The 19,614-nt window shown below is 43.2% G+C and overlaps 2 protein-coding genes across 2 annotated transcripts; both read right to left on the bottom strand.

The window, feature by feature from the left end:
• Positions 1 to 1,768: 1,768 nt before the first annotated feature.
• ADI1 (acireductone dioxygenase 1) lies at positions 1,769 to 7,148 on the bottom strand. The gene is made up of 4 exons (XM_085056799.1): positions 6,965 to 7,148; positions 6,530 to 6,649; positions 4,924 to 5,103; positions 1,769 to 3,238 (listed from the first exon to the last, which is right to left on the bottom strand). The coding sequence occupies exons 1-4, from the start codon at positions 7,082 to 7,084 to the stop codon at positions 3,119 to 3,121; spliced, it is 540 nt and encodes a 179-aa protein (XP_084912925.1). The 5' UTR covers positions 7,085 to 7,148; the 3' UTR covers positions 1,769 to 3,118.
• Positions 7,149 to 9,393: 2,245 nt separating this feature from the next.
• RNASEH1 (ribonuclease H1) lies at positions 9,394 to 15,780 on the bottom strand. The gene is made up of 8 exons (XM_085056798.1): positions 15,573 to 15,780; positions 15,373 to 15,497; positions 14,669 to 14,872; positions 14,001 to 14,100; positions 13,490 to 13,544; positions 12,335 to 12,419; positions 10,779 to 10,903; positions 9,394 to 9,842 (listed from the first exon to the last, which is right to left on the bottom strand). The coding sequence occupies exons 1-8, from the start codon at positions 15,680 to 15,682 to the stop codon at positions 9,765 to 9,767; spliced, it is 882 nt and encodes a 293-aa protein (XP_084912924.1). The 5' UTR covers positions 15,683 to 15,780; the 3' UTR covers positions 9,394 to 9,764.
• Positions 15,781 to 19,614: the final 3,834 nt, after the last annotated feature.

Consider the following 19,614-nt stretch of genomic DNA (forward strand, 5'->3'; position numbering starts at 1 on the left):
AAGCTTTCACCCTTTCAAAGACACCTATAGCACGAAAGGGCATGGAGCACGACGTGTTGACAGTCAGACCCCCACAGCCCCTCCACCTCTCAGCAGCAGAATGCATTGTGCTATGAAAATGATGAACGATCTGCAGTGGGGTGATCGTGTGTTATTCTGACAGCCAGGAGATGGGAGCTGTACTGGGTGTATATATTCCTCCAGAGAGGCAACAAAACAAGGTGGCTCAGTCCTGCTTCCCAGGTCACATCCTACATCAGCGAGCTGCTGAAAGCAATTGCTGCGGGCAGCTGCTTTACTGTCTATCCCTCAGCACAGCCTCCAAACTGTAAATCTCCCCCGAGGAGAATGCACCACCTGCTCTCTCCTGGTCGCTCCCCCAGACTGTTATGGGATGGCTGTTCTGTAAGTGGGGGTTCCTGAGGGCCTATGCTGCTGCCTCCACCTCTCCTTTTGCAGAGAGATCAAAACAGAAAGGCCCATAGGAGGAATGAACAGTCTCACCTTGGCTTCTGTTTAAAAAAAGGAAACAAAAGCAGAAGGGAGAAAAATTAGATTGGATACCAGGGACTGATACCAGCACCAGGAGAAAGCAGTCATTTTACTTTACATTCAGAAACTCAATTTTCTGTGGCATATAAATCAAAGGAATAAAACCTGCTGCAGGCAATAACTGTCATTTATTCCTGTAGTTGTACCTTGAAAAATCCCCAAAGTTTGTTCTGGGACCAGGAAGCCCCAGTGTGCTGTACAAGAGGACATTCAGGTGCTCTCTCCAGACAAGTGGCACACAAACCCCTGAGCCAGTAAGGCACATCACAGCACAGCCTCCCCGCTGTGTGTCTGACTATAACTAAACTTCCTATTTGCTCATAACACTGATTCTTCAGACAGGTTTCTGGACCACGGCACAAAAGCCAGTCCCAGCTGCATGGAGAGCTGGGTGGGTTTGCATTTTGCAAGTGTGGGTTGTGCCTGCACTCCATCCCATAAACTGAGCACACACTGGCAGACTGAAAGGTCAGCTGTGTCCCCAGAGCTCATCTAGCCTGCAACCCAAACCCCAGGAAATACGACTTTTTTTTTCACCTGTTCCAGCTTTTAAGTTTAGCACACTTTCCCTTCAAAATTGCAACTTCACTTTCAGAAACACTTAAAGAAATAAAACACCTAGAAATGGTTAACAGCAATGCTGCTACAGTGAGGAAAACACTGTTATCTACTAAAGAAGGGCTGTGTACACCCTCATAGGGGAGAACAGTGGGGAAGTTCAATTATCCATCACCTGCTACATTAGGAAGATCCAGGTAAGGCCATTTCAACCTTTTTCTAGAGCTGTTTATTTAGGAGACTAAAAGGCAGGAGCTTGTACTGGATCTGGCTGAAATCAGCACACAGGCTGCCATCAGCTCATTATCCACTGAGAGCTGGAGCAAGCAGTACATCTGCCCAGCTGACATAATTCATCATTGTGAAGGGCAAATTCATCCCGAAATGTTCTGCTGCCCATTGCTGAGGAGATCCATGTCCTGTATAACCACAAGGCATTTACCGAAAACCAGCCTAGTGTGCCTAAGTTTAGTCTTCCCCATCACAGCTCAAGAATCTGAGGCACAGAATCAGTGATTTTTCCTGTGTTACAGAACAAATCAGTGCCAGCACAAAGAATAAGAGTTGATTAACAATTACAGTAATGCTGTAGTTCAATGTGTCCTAAATGTCAGTACAAGAAATTTTAAAAAATCCCAAAAAACAAAAAACCAACATACCCAGGTCAAAGTAATTTTATTAATAACTCACAAGAGTAAATTGCTACATTTTACTGAGAAAACCACAGCTTTATGTACCAGGGCAGAACTTGCAAAGCTGCATACTAAAATGCCGATTATGCAAATTTATCTTATGAACATTTTTAGACAAGAATGAAGCAGGGTTTATTTTCTTTAATTAAAACCAGAATCCTACATAATTCATTAGCATGGATTCTGAGCAAAATGAATATTAATGTAGCCCACCTCTCACAATTCTACCTGCCAGAAATACCAAGGTAAAGAAAGGTTAGAAAATGGATTCCTGAGCAACCGTAAATGCAACTAGCTAATGTCACTACACGGCTGCTGGCATCTTTGAAAGGTCACTGAGATCAGGAAAACCTTTTTGAGTGGAAAAAGGCAAATAATACTGCCACCTTCAAAACGGCACAGAAGAAGATGCGGGGAACTGCAGGTTGGTCAGCCTCACTTCAGTCCCCAGGAATGTTACAGGGTAAGTCATTACAGAAGGTGTTCCAGGCACAAGAAATACCAGGTGATAGGGAGCAAGCAGTCAGTGCTAACTCACCAAAGCACATTGTGCTTAACACCTGGACTGCCATCCAAGGGGCAATGACTGGCTCTGTGGCAGAGGGGACACCATAGGTGCCATTCACCTTGACTCCAGCAAGGCTTTCACTAGCATGTCCCACAGCAGCCTCATAGCCTGACTGAGGTAAAACTACTGGGTGGGTGAAGAATCTTGGGTCCATCGGGCTCAAAGCAGTCAGTGGCTCAAACTTAGCTGTCAGGTGGTTACAAGTGACATTCCTCAGTCACCAGAACTAGAGCAAAATGCATTGAACATCTTACTTAACAGAAGAGAGCCCAGCCAAGGGCACTGGTTTGTGCAGCCTGCAGAGGGGAAGGCCCAGAGGAGACCCAACTACAGGTTCCTACTGGAGCAGGGACTGTGAAGAAGACAGAGCCAGATGCTCCTCAGACACGGTGAAAAGGCAAGAGACAACAACTGCAAACTGCACCCAGGGAGCTGCGCATGAAGAACAAATGCTTGGCCATGGGAGCAGCTATGTGCTAGAACAGCCACCCAGACAGGCTGTGGGACCTCCACCACCAGAGGCTGCCGAACTTCAGGGTCTTGAGAAACCTGGTCTAGCTTTAAAGCTGACATAGTAATTCACAGGGTTGAATAAATGACCTCCAAATGACCTTTTAATCTAAATTTGTTCTATGATTCTGTGATTCCAATTTCCTGTGTAAACACAAGTTTAATCAGTGAAAATCCACAAGGCACATTAATTCTGATGGGGCTTCAGGATGCTCCACCTGTCAGGTCTCAGGCACCATTACTGTTCATCAGCCAAAAACTTCATATACTGTTTCCGAGCAGGAAAATCATCAGCCGGCCTGTTGTACGCTGTCCAGACGGGTTCTCCAACAAACAGCCTCATTGCCTTCACGTAATTCTGTCAAAGAACAAGAAGTGACAAGTAATTTAAGAGATTCTTTTGCACTTCTGCAGAAATTTCTGAAACTATTTCATGATGGACTGGCAGGTTCACACATTCCAGAAAACTGTAACACTGTACTGCTGTTCCTGCTCCCAGTGCCTGCAGGGGAAGACTCTGGCACCTTTGCAGTGATACATTGTGTCACAATCAGTGCCTCCAGTTCAGGCAGAGACAGTACTTCTCCCTGTTTTAATGAAACCAAAAACATCCTGTCTTAAGCAAACATTTTGCACTGGACCCACAATACTCAGCAGTGCAGCACTTAAAACCTATTTGTTTAGTTAAACAGCACCAGCCAGAGTACCTGAAATGTCTACACAATGCTTTTGGGGAATAACAGAAGCTTCGAAGCCAGAGCCATAGAAACTGAATGAGGAGTGCATAAACTACCAAAAAATTAATGATTACAGGAAGTGAACTCCCTCCAGATTTCAACAGGAAAAGCAACAGCCCCTGACACCAGCTAACCAAAATTATGCCTGGTACTAGGTACAGCTGTGGCATCAGAAAATGAGATTTTACATCCTACAGAATTGCTCCACTGATGGAGTTATGGGGAACTCTCCTCTTCTGTGCACTACGCTACAGATTCAGACTCTACCTATTCTGTAAAACACAGACAGGTGATTATCTTACACCGTGTGCAGGTGTTCAGCAATGCTAAGAATAAAGTTAGGTACCAAAAGAACTTAGCTGCCAAATGCAAGGGTCTAGAAGCACCTAAAATTTTTACTTTGAAGATGCCACTTCTGGACTAAAGCTCCCGAAGTGAACAAACATTTAAGATTTCTTGGAGATTCAACCATAAGCCTGACATTTTGTCTATGTAAAGAGAATGTCTTAAAATAGTAAATATAGCTTATTCACCGTGGTTCTCAAGATGCAGATGTGAGAAGGCAGGTTTTTCACCAAAGCAGCATCTGCCTTTTTCACATGTATGAACACTGCTATCAGACAGCTGATTCAAAACAAAACTCTTCTCAAGGCTTCACCAGAGATGCAATTTTGCCACACAGGAGACAGCATGTGTTTCCCCATTTTGCAGAGGTAATGCTGAAGTTACAAACACGTTTGGCACTCACAGTCCTGATTTGTGTTTCTGCTCTTGAGGGCTTTTACAATCTCATGCTCCCACTGACAAAAATCCCTTTCCAAAGGAGGTAATCTCCTGTGAAGCCAGCACCCAGCTTAGCACACAGTAGCTGCAAGCAGTGGCTCTGGACCTTAAATCTTTGTTTCCCTGAGGGTGAATTTAACACTTGTGAAAAATGTCACTGCTGGACACAGATGTGCTCTTCTATCCCCACAAAAACATACAACAAGGCAACACAGAAGGATCCATCTACATCTTGTCCACCTCAACCGACAGCTGGGGCAACGGTGGGAGGGACAGTGCAAAGCCTGATATGCCACAGCTATCACATGGCAGTGACTTACAGTTACAGCTGACAAGGAAAAGCTGGATTTGTGACCTGGAGATGAAAGGTTCAGATGCTGTGAATTATTTAGTATTTTTCATTCTCCTCCTTCATATTTAATATGTTTTGCTAATGAACTGCAAGTCTCAGGGCACGTAGTTACTAATGTGATATACACTCACACAGATTTGTCATCAAAATTTACAGTAATCAACAACATACGTTCTCATCCAGGGTAAATCGGTGATATATGCCAGCAGGGAGGGTTATCATGTCTCCTTTTTCCATGGAAATCCGAATCCACTTATCATCCTTGTCTCGAACATCAAAATAGCCAGATCCCTCTAAGATGTAGCGAATTTCATCATCGAGGTGCAAATGTTCTTCATAAAACGTTTTTATCTAGGAATAGCAAATATTTCTTAAAACTACTGAACATGGGAAAACTGCAAAGAAATCTGGTAGAAACACATGGCAAAGCAGAGAAAGGCTTTCAAAGGGTAACTGTGTCTTAACTAACAGAGGAGACCAAGATGGCCAAGCCAGCCAGCAGTCTCAGGACACATCTAAGCAGGCTCGTATATTTCCTTTGGAGGTCAGGCATTCCTTTGACAAGAAACAGCAGATCTAGTTGTACATAACCATTCTCTGAATAACAGTAATGCTTATACTCTTTTGGGAGAGAGATGGGTAAAACTTCCCACTGCAGGGTTTGGTCATTGCTCAGTGTCATCATTTTGTGCCTTTTTTTTCCTCAACACACACCACCAAAAGAAACTACAGATTATCTCCCCTCTTGTACACCTAGGTAGAGCTGAATTAACTGCACAGAGTACTACTAGTATCTGTAAAAATGCAGTTACTGCCAAACATGGCCCAACATTCTCTTTTTCTTTGGAATGTTGAATTCTTCCTACATGCACAGAATATAAAACATGTTTTAAAAGTTCAGTTAATGGAGACCTGAAAAGTTAGTGCAGTGAGCAGTGCAGTGCCAGGTACCATCACCACCTGCTCAGGTCTAGATGATGTTTAACCACACTTGTGCAGGTGTCCTTGAGCCAGAACTGAGCCAGCACAGCAGGATGAGCAGAAGTCCCTACGTCTTGAAAAGAATGGCCCTTCTTTCTGTCAGGCAGAGCCTCCTCAGGCCATCTGAATTACAACCTAATTCACTTTCTCACCAAGATAAAACCACGAGAACACAATGGGCTTAAAACAAACTGGTAAATGGAAATGTAACAAAAACATGGAAGTGTCACTGGGTTTCTGTCTTCAAGTCAGAGCAGCCAGCCAGCAGCACCTGAAGGCTGGGATGAGAAAGCTTCTTCTAGGAGGCTACCTGACCAGCACTGAGCCATTATGAAATTGTCAAGGTACCAGCTTCCCAAGATGAAAAAAACCTTACACAAGGAAATGTATCCCTCCAATTCCATGGGGTTAACACCCACTTTAAAAAGACTTATGCAAGCAGCGATTAGGATGTTTTAGCCTTAAAGCTCAGACGCAGCTGGCAGCCCCTTGCCTTCATCCCAGAGAGGCTCTCTGAGGACAGGTCAGCATTGGCAGAACTCTCTTGGTGGCAATCTTAGTTTTGAAATGACAGTGATCCGAATCATCCTCAAAACCTTTGAAGGCAATCTACAGAAGCAAAAGGTCTCTGCTAACTTTAAAATAACATCATAAGTTCTTTTTTAATGTTAAGGACTTGGGTACAGGATGTATCTCAGACATGGAAACCTCATCGCCGTGTCCTGCTGGGCTGTGCAGGTGTCACATGTAAGCCGCACAGTGCAGAGACCCGCGCTCAAAGCAAAGGCTGCCGTACCTTTTCCTCGTAATTTGGAAGCTTGTCTTTATGTATGGTCACTATATCCATCCAAGAATAATTTTCTGCTCTCCGAATCTCTTTCAAGCACGGATCAGTCTCATAGTTATCAGCGTCCAACTAAATAAATAGGCAGAGAGGGGGGAAAAAAATCATTCGATCGCCATTGCTTAAGGCGGAACTCAGGGCACCCGTGGGAATCGCGAGGTGCCGGGGCGAGGCCGGCGGCTGCAGGGGAGCTGGCACAGGGACACGGCGGAGCTGCACCGGCCCAGCCCCTCCTCTCCGCGGGCGGCCCGGCCCGGTGCTCCCCGGGAGCTCGGCCCGGCCCGCGGCTCCCCACACACTCTCCCCGGGGGCTCGGCCCGGCCCGCGGCTCCCCACACACTCACGCCGGCCCGGCACTGCCCGGCGCTCCCCGGCTCCCCGCCGTACCCTGCGGTACACCACGCCGAGGCGGCGCAGCTGCTCCAGGCTGACGGCGCGGTTGGGTTGCTGGCGGTGCGGCGCCCGCTGGTCCTCCTGGGACTCGTCCATGTACCAGGCCTCCACCATGTCGCCGCAGTGTCCGCGGGGCCGGGCAGGCAGCGCGTCCCGCCCCGGCGGAGCTGCAGGCCGGCAGGGAGCGGGACAGGCCCGCCCCGCGGCCCGGGGCCAAGTCTGAAAGCGGCGCCATGGGCAGAGCCAAACACGCCGAGCAGGGTGCGGGGCGGTGCGGAGCGGAAGGCGCTGCTCTGGTTTGAACGAGCTGCGGCTCCAGGAGGAGAGCCGACAGGGCTCCCGAGAGAGCGGCCGGGGCTCGCGGCTTCCCACCCGCACCACTCTCCGGTGAACCCGACTGTACAGCCACGGTGTTGGCATAGTGTCTGCCCTGGCTGCAATGCTCTGACAGAACGTACTGGTACAGCTCCGCCTGAAAGGCCCGAATCGCAGCCCCGCACTATGGAAAAATAAAAACTAGGAGAAAAACCAAAACGGTAGGACATGCCGCAAAGAAAGCTCGTGCCGCCTCCATCCATGCAGTTCCATCTTCAGCCCCCTGCTCGAGCTGCAGTGAACAAGACACACTGGGGCGGTCAGCTCTGCCTCCACATTTGTGAGTCTGCATGGTTCTATCACTCTATACAGCAAATAAACCAACAGCCAGCTAACCACAATATAAGAATGGACAGACAACTGAAACAATCCCTCATTTTCTTCCTAGAAAGTTTTATACTTACCAAAGTTTCTTAACAACTACTACTCCAATTCTTATAAAAGGCACCAGATCCCTTTAATGTATAGTATTCACATTTAAGCACTACTGGTTATCAAACAGGTACTCTAGAAGCTGTGCTAAGGCAGATGGAGGACATCGAGCTGATCTGGGACAGCCAGCATCGAATGTCATGGCTGCTAACTGCCAGTGTTCTCCTAAAGCTGCAGTTCCCCGAAAAGAGGATTTGGACATCCAACATCCTCTGCAGGCCCTAGAGGCCCTGTTAAGTCCCTTGGAGAAGTACTACTTGTTTTCCACTCTTTAATCAGCCTTAATCTTGTAACCTTCCTCTTGGCTTTCTTCCGTCCCATATTTCCAGAATAAGAATAAACAATATCAAATTTCTATAAAACTTGGTCCTATTAGATTTTCTATTATAATCTACCTATTAGATCCAGGTATTCAAGTTGCCTAAATTCAGTATTACACAGTTATTATTTACCCACTGCTATCTTACAGTTTTTCCAAAGCTTCTGCTTCAAAAAAAATTATTTCCATACATTAAATAAGATTTCCTTGTTTAACTGAGTATGTATGATAGGCAAGTTCTAGAAATTTGATCAGGGTGGTAGGTCTTTTCCTTACAGCCAAACTTCTAAAGTAAATAGATAATTGCATGCATATATACAAAAGAAGCATAAGCGGCAATCCAATCAGTGACCTTCTTATCCTTAGATGAGCTTTAATGTGCAGTTTTGGATGAGAGAAAAAAAACCCCAAAAATCCTCTCTGATCTATTAACTACTGGCTAGCCAGTTTGCTCCTCCTAGCACAACCGTGTGACCAAACATGTAAAATCTCATACTTTGTCTCAGGAAAGACACTATAATGCATGAAAACAATTAAGTAATAAGCTTCTGCAGGTCTAATGATTCTGTATGGCAATTAAATACAAAAAAAAAATTGCAGTGACCTCGAGCTTAAGTCCTACTATTCAATGGTATAAAGGTACCATATAGAGAAGTTGACACATATATAGAAGTTGACCAAACCTGATTGCTTTTCCTGTATACTTGCACAGAAAATAAACCCATGCTGATTATTGACAATTACTCTCAAATTCAAGTGCACATTAGCCATTCCAATAATCTCATAATTGACCAGAAAAAATTAAGTCAAACACTTGACATCCAGAAAATACAGAAGCTTATCTTCTAGTTCCATTTCAGATGAAATGGTCAATTACTACCTTTGGGACAACACTGAAGAGAAGCTAACAATGCTAATAAGAACCAGTATGCATTAAAAAAAAACCTACTTAATGAAAACAGGAAGCCAGAGACAAAGACCTTGGACATGAAGCAGGTAGAGAGAACAGTAAAAATTCATAGTTTTGTGACCTGGCTTTTTACTTTGTTCATGCTACCCTGCAAAATAACATGATAAAAGAAAGCTACTGGTTCTGTACCTGATGACACTGTGAGGCACACAGAGGCCAGTGTTAGAAGCCCATCTGTGGAGCAGTTATTGCTAGAACCAGAATGCCAGAGCAGACCAATGGACATCTTAGGATACCTTAGTGATAGGTGACCTCCTACCAAACCAAACAACCCCAAAGTCTGCCCCAGCCCCAGCTATTTAGGGCTGCAATATATCTCTGTACAAAAAAAAAAAAAGTTTATTTCACTGAGAGGAAATACAGAACAATTTAATATTATTTCTTCCAAAGCCTGTCTTTACAGTGACTTTGTAAGTACACAAGACTGCTAAAAACACTGACCACAGCCCTTCCAATAGATGGAGAAAAGACAAATACTCAGTATCATGAACTAAATATTGTCTTAATTGTAAAACAAATGCCACAGAAGATATGGGCTTTTCCTTCCCAGGAGTTGGTTTATATTTTGTGCTTCAGGCCAGAAAGAAGTACAGCTCAAAGTTCCACTCCGAAACAATTACAGCAGTTCAAGTTGTTGCTGTCATGTTAGGCCTTCTCCTCCCAGTACAACAGTCTCTAGTCCCAGGACATCAGCACTTCTATTTACAAGCTCCTTCTCTTGCTAGTCTATCAGCTTCTTCATTTCCTTGGAAGCCAGCATGACCAGGAATATGCATCTATCAAGACAAAATATAGGCGTGTTAGATATGGAAGAAACCAGGACGAAAGTATATATACGAAACTTATTCAGTTTCATTAAAAGCAACAGCCTTTCATTCAAAGTACAGGAGCATCTCCTCAGAGGCCCTTGACCTCACATTTAGCCCTCAGCTGTTCTTCCCATGGATTTTCGTAGAGAAAGTCTTGCCAAACTGTGAAAATCATCTTTATGCAATTCACTAGTTTCCGTAAGGACCACCTAACCTAACCTTTAAGAAATGCAGACAACAGCTTCAATTCAAAATTCCCACTTTTAAAGAAGAGAGAAAAACCTCCCCACATTCAGTGCTTAAATTGACTTAATCTTTCCCCAAAAGCCAAACACCCCTATTCCACTGAAAGGCTTGGTGGTTACAGCACTCACTTAGGATACACAAACAGGATATTAAAAGAATCTCTCCATTTTTAGATGTCTTAGTTGTCCATCCACCAATCAGAAACTGAAAAAAAACCTTTCAACTCTAAGCCCATCCTTGTAAGAAGTAAGAGTGGAGGAAGTTACTCCAACAAAGCAGCATCTTAAAGAGTTCCAAAAGGCAAATACAGATATTCAGCTATGACACAAAGACAGTTATATTCTAAGGTTAGATTTCCAGGAACAGAAATTGAATCTACTAACAGCACTAACAATCTTAAAATAATTCTTGCAGGCATTTAAGTAATAATAAGACAGGAAACAAATACAAATATTCATTTTAATAAATGAAATACTGGTTCCAATAATTGAGATTATGTTGATCCTTTGCTTTAAACACAACAAGCAGCTTCTCTGCATTTACAGTTTTACTTAAGGATGTACAATATGCTCTACAAAATTCTTAGCTTACACTTTTAAGTTTTCAAACAGAAACATGTTTAAGATGTCATTAAGAATAAGAAAACAAGGAACTTACCCATTGAATTTCTATGTCTTTTACTAGATTATCAAGTCTTTGAAAGTCTTCTTTATTTATTACACTTCCTCCTGAACTTGTTCTCCAGCCATTTGTTTTCCAGTTGTCAACCCAGCTTGTAATACCTGTCCAAAGGGAGTATCTCTGTAAGAGTGCTATTCAAGAAGCCAGCAAAGATCAAGACAGAGCCAACAGCCATTTAACAAGACATTAACTCTGTACAAAGTCTCAAACAAAGACACTGGAGACAAAAGACAATTCTTGTTTCATTCTCTGCTGCTGTCTTTCAGGATTGTATTTTTTCATTATTCTCTGAATTACCCAACCATGTTTTCCCTTTTCCCAAACCGGTATTTAATTTAAAAGACTACAATCTTATACATGCATTATATAGACATTAATTTATGAACTTCAATAAACTGAAGCTAATTTGCTTGATGGTTCAGTAAGCTAAGTTTACTGCTGGCTAGAATATTTTTTTTTTTGTATCTTTGCTGGTGTGTACAATGTAAGACATCCTTACTGCTTTCATGGCCTGAACCAAACAGGAAATCACCAACCTTGTACGCAAAACCTCCTAAAAACCAAACTACATCCATTTGTACTGAACTTCTCTGGCATTTTTAAATAACTCCCAGACACATCTACAAAACAACTTCTGTTAAACAAAAATGGAACCTGCACCTCAGTGACCCAAAATGCAAAATGAAGCTGGTAAGCAAAACCAAAGAGACAGACAAAAACAAAGAGTAAAAGAGTAACATTTAGTGCAACTTACAGTTGAAAATTAAGTTTGTTTAATGTTATTTCAAAAAAACCCCCCACAATATCAAATTTCCAAAGCAATCTGGAAACAACAAAAACATGCACTGCTGTTGTAAAATTGACAAAAAAGAGAAAAGAAAAAAATACGTAAGCAGCTCCAGATTATGATGGGAACAAAATCTGAAGATCTTGAGGAAAGAAGTTTCTTTCAGAAATTAAGTCTTATTGGCTGCTTCATATGGTATTTATAAGAGTAAAATTAAGTTTTCCAAGTCTTTAGATGATGGTGAAACTTTTAATACATACTCTAAGCACCTATAATCTCTGGCTAGTCTTCCAGTATACCCTAAAAGCTTGGAAGCAAGAGAACTTGAATGTACTTCACATGTGCATGTTAAGACAGCCTCTCCAATCCAAGCAAACCAACAAAAAAAAAAAACCCATGCAGGTTACCCCACCAACTTCCAAATAATTTCCTGAGTATAGCCTTAACAGCTTATACATGAATGACATTTTTTCTAGATTCAGTCACACTGAACACCTCAAGCCAAAGACCCTGTTGTTACTTCTGTCAGCATTTACTGTAACAGACACTTTGACTCTATTTTTATTCCACGCAGTTAGCAGGCAATGTTTGATAATCTGAAGTTTTTCCCCAAGCAGTCATGAGTGATAAATTATGCACTGTCTTACATTCCTCTCTCCAGGACTCAGAATGTTCTGCAGGTCTTATTTAATGAAATAGAATGCAGTGTCTTTAAGTATCAGGAAAATTAAAATCATTAACTTACCATTAATAGTAAACTTGCTATCAGTGTAGATTATTAACTTCTTGATGTTTTGACTCTTGGCTTGCTCTATGGCTTTGCATGCTGCCTTAAGAACATTTCAATACAATCACAATTCAGAAAGGATTTTGACCACATGGAATTAAAATACCAACAAACCTGATGCTAACACAGAACTACAGAGTATTACTGCAACCTCTCCACTAGTGGTTATCAACAAGTTTTAGTGTAGCACATCCCAAAACTATGTACACAGATGACACCCTTATGATTCAGGCAAAGAGGCAGGTACCTAAGTTTCAATGGCAAACAAAACCTTGTAACATTCTGATGTTCAACTCTGTGCCGAAGGAGTAGCCCTCTGACCCATTTTCTAACCATCAAAACCTCTATCAACTGCACACCAAGTCTGAGGCATTTTCTCCAAAACTTTGAGGAGGAAGGATTCCTATCAGTTCCATCAGTCTGGAAGCCTTAACAGACTGGTGGTTTTCTTGCTGCTCTGAAATATAACAGGAAGAAGTGGCTGAGTGTAGATGTAGAGCTGAAGAGCTCTTTAGTGACAAGTTTGACTGCTGGCACACCAACACCATCTCTGCTTGTCTCTCACTAAAATGAACTTTGTGGTTTTTAAGCAGATCAATTGCCCATTTCAGTTCATCTCCAAATACAAAGTGGGATAGCAGCATACAATAATTACAGGGAGATGAGAGGGAAAGACTAAATCTGCTGCTGCCAACAGAAGTTAGTCAGGAATCTAGAACTGTTTTTTATATTCATTTAAGAATTATGATACTCTGATCCTACCATCATAAGAAGGTGACTCTCCACTTAACCGATAGTAAGCAGCCCTCACTCCAAAGTCTGAAATATACACATTAAAAATGCAAGGGAATTTGAGAGCCAGACTTTTCTAATGTAAGGCTGTTTAAATAGCTGTGCTTGATGGTATTTGGGGATTCTCAAGGTGAATTACCTTGTTCAAAACCAGTAAGGACCAATAAAACTTGAAGACAACTGTTTGAAGTTCTAACTCTGGATATTTTGCATACTTCCCTTAGAGCTCCATACTGGTTTCTGAAAACTAGAGTTGAAATGGGCGTGAAAGTGCTGCTGCTGTGTAACACAGAGAAGCATTTCAGGACATTTACTACTTACATGGATTTCTGCTCTTTGGTTAGTCTGCCGTCCAGGAAGTCTTTCACTGGTGTTTCTGTGTCCAAAGAACAAATAGTAAATTAATCATCCTAAGTATACAGAATGGTGTACAATGGCTACGCATGAAAAAAAAGAAATACGAGAGAGCTACTTTTGTTTTTATAAAGAAGGATGAACATATATTCTAGCTCTAGCTTTCACCTGCATAGAGCAACCTGCAAATTTGGACTTGCCATCAATATTAAATTACATTGTCATCTTCTGTGCACACCGCCTTCTATTGAAAAGCTTTCCACATTTCTTTAATTCTAGTTTCAGCCCCCAAAATTATTATTTTCAGTTGATTTTCCCCAGAGAAGCTGCTCTTTTCCCCTCAGTAACTCCCTAGTCCCCTAACACTGTCATTATGAGTCTTAACAGCAGAGTTTCATATTTAAAAGGATGCTGGTATTATAAATCACATAAAAACCAAATAGAATACATTAATTAAAAATTCCATCCAGCTACTTACAAAGGGTGGCCTGGTCCCCAGTAGACGCCTATTCCAGCACGTGCCCTATTACGCCCATTACTAGTGCAACAACCATCTGTATAAACAACTGCGAAGTCACCTGCAAAAAATTTCCAAAATCAGAAGTTCAAGCTCTTCCTCAAGAACAGATTCTTTAAGCTGAAAGAAATGTTTGCCAGTACATTAATCCCCAAAACTTCTCTGCCGAGGCAGCCCTTCCAAAAGTTAACTGCAGAAGCCACGTGAATTAGCAGCGCAGAACACCACAAGTCCCCCTGCAGCTTGACACCCTCACTGCTGTCAAACTAGTCAACCCCAAGAACTTTTGCCCCAAGTCCCATACTTCTCGCTATAGTTCATGTTTTCTACCAAACTTCCCAGTTACATCAATACATTTAAATATAGTCTGTAACCCAGATACACATAAAATCACACCTACAATGACCTACAATGATTAAGCTATATATTGATATCAGTTAAAACCAATCAAAATTACATTGAAAGACAATGTGAACAAATACGTCATGACTCATATTTCCATTTCAAAAAGAAATAATGAGCCTAATGCTGCCATATACAAACCTCCCTGAAAGCTAGTAGTTCCACTTGTTGCTTATCTCAGAGTGTAAAGAAATGAAAAGAATTATAGGAATGATCAAAGACCTCACCCATATATGAAAACTTATCTTCACTGACTGTTGGTGTTGAGCACACTGAGTGTACTTCGTCATGTTTTACACGCTTTGCAACCTGCTCTTCGTTTGTAGACTGTTCATATGGCCTTTTACATGTACCACAACACACGCTGTTTAATTCTGGTTCCTCTCTCTGGCTAGCACTTTCTTGTGTCACAGCTGGAGGACCAAATGCCCCTTAAAAAAAAAAAAAAAAAAAAAGAAAGCTCAGTAAAATCCTACTTTATTTGAAATAACTGCTTCTAAAGACAACAGCTGTTATCAGCTATTAGCAATGTTAGTCTGTTACCTGACACCACCCCAAACTATTATGCAAAAAAAAAAAAAAAAAAAAAATAGAATACACGAGTCATTTTTCATTCTAAATCACACCGAAAAGGACACAGATATGCAAGGGCCCTTACACCTTAACACGGACACGGAACAAGCATCGCTCTCCAAGCACCACACAAACGCTTTCACTGCCCTGGCACATTCATCACCTGTCCGGAGGCCGTGGCCAAAGCCCTGCGCCAGCGGCGAGGAATGACCAGGGGCTAACGCCCACGTTGGGCAGCAGGCGCAGCGCTGGCACAGCCGCCGTGCAGAGCCCGGCGGGTCGCGCCCTGCCTCCTGCCTGCCCCGGCGGGACTCCCTCCCTCCCCCCCCTTCTCCCTCCGGGCGGCGGGACGCGCTACCTGCCGCCTCGGGCTGCTGCGGCCCCGCACCGCCGGCGCGCACGAAGCTCCAGGCGTCCTTCTCGCTAGCGAACTTCTTGAAGCTGGCGGAGGGGAACTTGTTCACCTGCTCCTGGCACTCCGCCCTGCAACAGAGCGGGCGGCGGTGAGGCCGGGCCGGGCGGGCTGTGGTTCCCCGCTCCGCCGCGGCCCTCGCTCACCAGGTGCGGTAGACGCCGGTCCGCCGGCCCTTGCGCACCGCGTAGAACATGGAGCCGCCCCCGGGGACAAAGCAGGAGTGGCTGAGCACAGCGGCGAGCCAGCGCAGCATCGCGCGGCCCCGCCGCCATCCGCGCCCCCGCCCCAGCACCGCTGCGCCTGCGCGAGTGCCGGAGCCTGCTACGGGCCGCCAGGGAGACCAAAGTACCGAAAGTCCCGCCGCGCGGGTTTTGTACGGGCTGGCTTTTTTGTTCGTCTTTTTATTCCCTCCCCACGCCAATAATGGTATTTGAAAAACCCAAATCAGCTGTTGTTTTGGGGGTGGGGCACGAGGTCTGCGGGGTCGTAGCGGTTTTACACAAACCACCTCGTTCTGGAAGCCCCAGTAGCTAAAAGGCAAACGAGATCTCACAGGGGCGTTGACATGTTTAGCACGTCCGAACGTTTGCAGCTGGACGAGGTCGTTAAGCTGGTTCTCATCCTGCTCTCCAAATCAAGGGTTCTGGGTACACGTGTTCAGCTGAGCCCTGTGCTCAGGTGGCCCCTGGAGTGAGAAGAAACACCTTCACAGAATTGTGGGATTGCTAGGGGTGGGAGAGACCTCTGGTAGGCCCAGGTGCGTTTGGAATGCCTCCATAGAGGGATAGGCCACGACCTTCCTGGGCAGCTATTCCAGTGCTCTGACGCCCTCACTGTAAAGAAGGTCTTCCTTATTGAGGTGGAGCTTCTCGTGTTTTAGTTTATGGCACTGCTCCTCGCCCTGTGGGTGAGCACCACCAAGAAGACTGGCACCATCCTCTTAGCGCCTGCCTTGGAGATATTTACATGCATTAATAAGATACATTGCCCAAGCAGATTGAATTTCAGACCATTCCCAGCTGCAAGCTGCTGCCATGTATCCTTGTATCCGGACTGGGATGGACTGGGAGACCACAGCTGGGAGCTCTTGGTATGTGCCAAATTCAGTACCTCAGCTTTGGGTGACATCAAAGTAGCAAAGATGGGTGCACTGGTGTGGCACCTCCAGAAACAGCCCAACGTGTCTGAGCTGCTACGTTTTCAGCTGCTGGACTTCCCTCGTGTCTCTAATGGAGATCCCTGTGACAAAGCTGACCACACGGTGCCAGAGCTGCAAAGCGTTGTGCCCAGATTTGCAAGGGTGGCCTGGTAAAATGCCAAGAATGTGAAACACTGGCATTAATTTTGCTTTCTGTTGCAAAACCAGGAAATGGGCTCAACATTATTATTCGTATCAGTTGGATAACACTCCTCTTTAAAAAACACCCAAACCCAAAGAGCTTACGTATTTGACAGGCCTTGGTGGAACAGAGAAACAACTTGGTCAGGGTTGTATGAGAATATAATTACTGCATTTTTCTTGCTTCTTCCAATATATTCATGAGACCTAATATACTCTTACAAAATGCTTATGTCTGCTTTTCTCAGATGAAGATTATTTACACTGATTATCTCTATAAAGTTTTCCACTGAGACTTTTCACTACTTCCTGTCTGTGATATTTTTATTTTATTACTCTTGATTAGCTTTCCTTTTAATTATAATTTCCTATAGTAGAAAGATTTCTTATTCCTTACAGGTTTGCACCTTTTTATTGCTCCTAGTCTTCTTTGGTCAACACATACTAACAGAACAACAAGCACTAAGTTATGGGGAAAGAAAAAACCTTCTGTTACCCTGATTAATCCTCTGGTTGAACAGATTCACACATCAAATTTACATCCATGGACTGAGCAGTAACTCCTTTGCCATCATGACCAATATGCAGAGCTCACATTCAAACCAGAAAAAAAAAAGAAGATTTTTGAAGTCCACTGAGTACTATACACTCTTTGCTTTTTCTCACAGTTGGTAAAACTGAGGCTGTATATGATGCCAGCCCTACCTTTACTGCTGCATTTCCGTTGCTGATTTTTCCATGCTGTTGTACTGCAGTGGCAGGAGACATGGATCCCTTTACTCATGACAGCTGTCATTTTTACTGCAGTGGCATTTAGCAGCGCTAGATTAAGCGATACCTGTGTTTGCTCCATGGTACTTGCTCTCAGTAGCATTAGTGGAGCTGGGGGGTTTCCAATCAGCCGGGGCAGAAAGGATGTTTCAGGCTTTGTAACTCATTTTTTTTAAATGAGTGGGAAGACTTACCAAGAAATGAACTATTTAGTCCCCACCTGCAAAGCTGAAGCTTTCAGTCACAAAAACTCTCATTTGAATACAGATTAACGTAAATATATATGTGGATTGGTAACCCCATGTAGCCACTGCAGAATAAGCTGATCGCCTACAGAAATCCAGCCAATTTTTGCCAAATCAAAACTTGCACAAGCACTTGTGCTACCACCGATGAGGTGCTTGGGATGAGTGACTAAGGGAAAAAAGAGTCCCTGTTTTGGTAGAAACGTGGTGGCACCATGTTGAATGAGTGGTCATTTAGCCATTCACAACAGTCATATTTTAAAGTTTCTAAGGGGTCCTGTATATCTTCCTCACATTAGAACCAAAACTTGTTTATTCACTTATTAACCATTTTTTGTGGCAGCTATTTCTGTATTTATAACAGACAGTTATAAATGCAGGAAAAAAGGAGGACAATATATGTGGTCAAAAATACACTCATCACTTAGGTAAGGGCACACGCCTTGAAGACATGTATCCTTAAACTATCTGTAAATGTTAGCTGATTACTTTGTCCCACATTAATGCCTGCAATGTACACATTAGCTAAGCATTTTAATCTTCTTTGATAAATATTTTAGCTTGAAACATGTTTAACCATGATGTGGTTCCCCACATAAGGTTTTAAAGCAAAATTTGATGTGACCCAAATTGAGTGTCTATTTAAAACTGAATTTTTAGGTGGGGAGGTCACTACGTACACACTTTATCTAGCATACCCTGGAAATGTACATTATAGTGCCATCTCATCAGCTTGAGTGAAGATATAAGACAGGAAAAGGGTGTGTTTTATCTTCCTTCTCAGAACTGAGATCTTGCAGAACAAAACACTTGCCTGTACTTCAATGTAAAGGTATATGTCAGTGAAGCTGCAAAGCAGTAGTGCCTCAGCATCATCACAGCCTTCAGTCGACCCTTAGAAGACCAGCCTACCCATGAGGTGGTTGTACAAGCCTTGTTCAGAGAAGTGAACTAGTAATAGATTCACTTTTGCTTCCAGTTCTGGAGTTAGCTAAGACCCCAACAAGACATGCTATCTTGCTCTGTTTCTTCCACTTATTATATTACTTATTGTTATATTCAGAATATCATGACATGATATATTCATAACATTCATAATGTCCTATTGCTGTTAGGATAATTTTGTCACACATCTGACTAATTTATCCTTTCCACTTCTTTATCCTGCCCATTCTGAGACTGCACGGCATAAAAACCTTATTAATTATATTACTTTGTAGTGACATGACTTCTTTTAAAGATCACAGGTCCACAGTGATTCTTAAAAACCTGTCAGATACTTTTGAGTACCAGGCATTATTGGGTACCAGGTACATCAATCTCAACACTCTGCATCCTTCCCCTAACATAAATTCAGTGTCCACAAGGAAACCACTCTACACCTTTTTTCTTGTTGCTGTTATGCAGCATCCTGGTCTGTTCAGTAGCACTCATAGCATGGAGATGGGAAGCTGCAGATAGTCATATTGCATCTGTATTCATTAATGCTCTGAGCAGTCATGTTTTGATCCATCCACACATCACCTATTCTTTCTCCCTCTCATGAATGACTTCAGAGTGTAAACTGAGTGCAAGACTTCTGGACTGTTGAGACAATTCCTTGTTATCTGTCTTTTTGTTACTCTCCAATCAGGTCCTGATCACTATTACTTAGCCAATCCAAGTATCTATAAATACTAATACCTCATCAGTATGAGCTGAGCAGTTTTTCTCATTCATTGAATTCATGCTAGGGAGGAAGAGTGACTTGGGAGAAAAATGAGAACTGAACAATCTCCTTTTCTGGCTATCATAAATTTAGTCAAAAGTCCACAAACGTTAGAAAACCTG

Source organism: Lichenostomus cassidix, chromosome 3 (assembly GCF_008360975.1).
Source record: "Lichenostomus cassidix isolate B80296 chromosome 3, HeHo_3.0, whole genome shotgun sequence".
NCBI classification, from domain to species: domain Eukaryota; kingdom Metazoa; phylum Chordata; class Aves; order Passeriformes; family Meliphagidae; genus Lichenostomus; species Lichenostomus cassidix.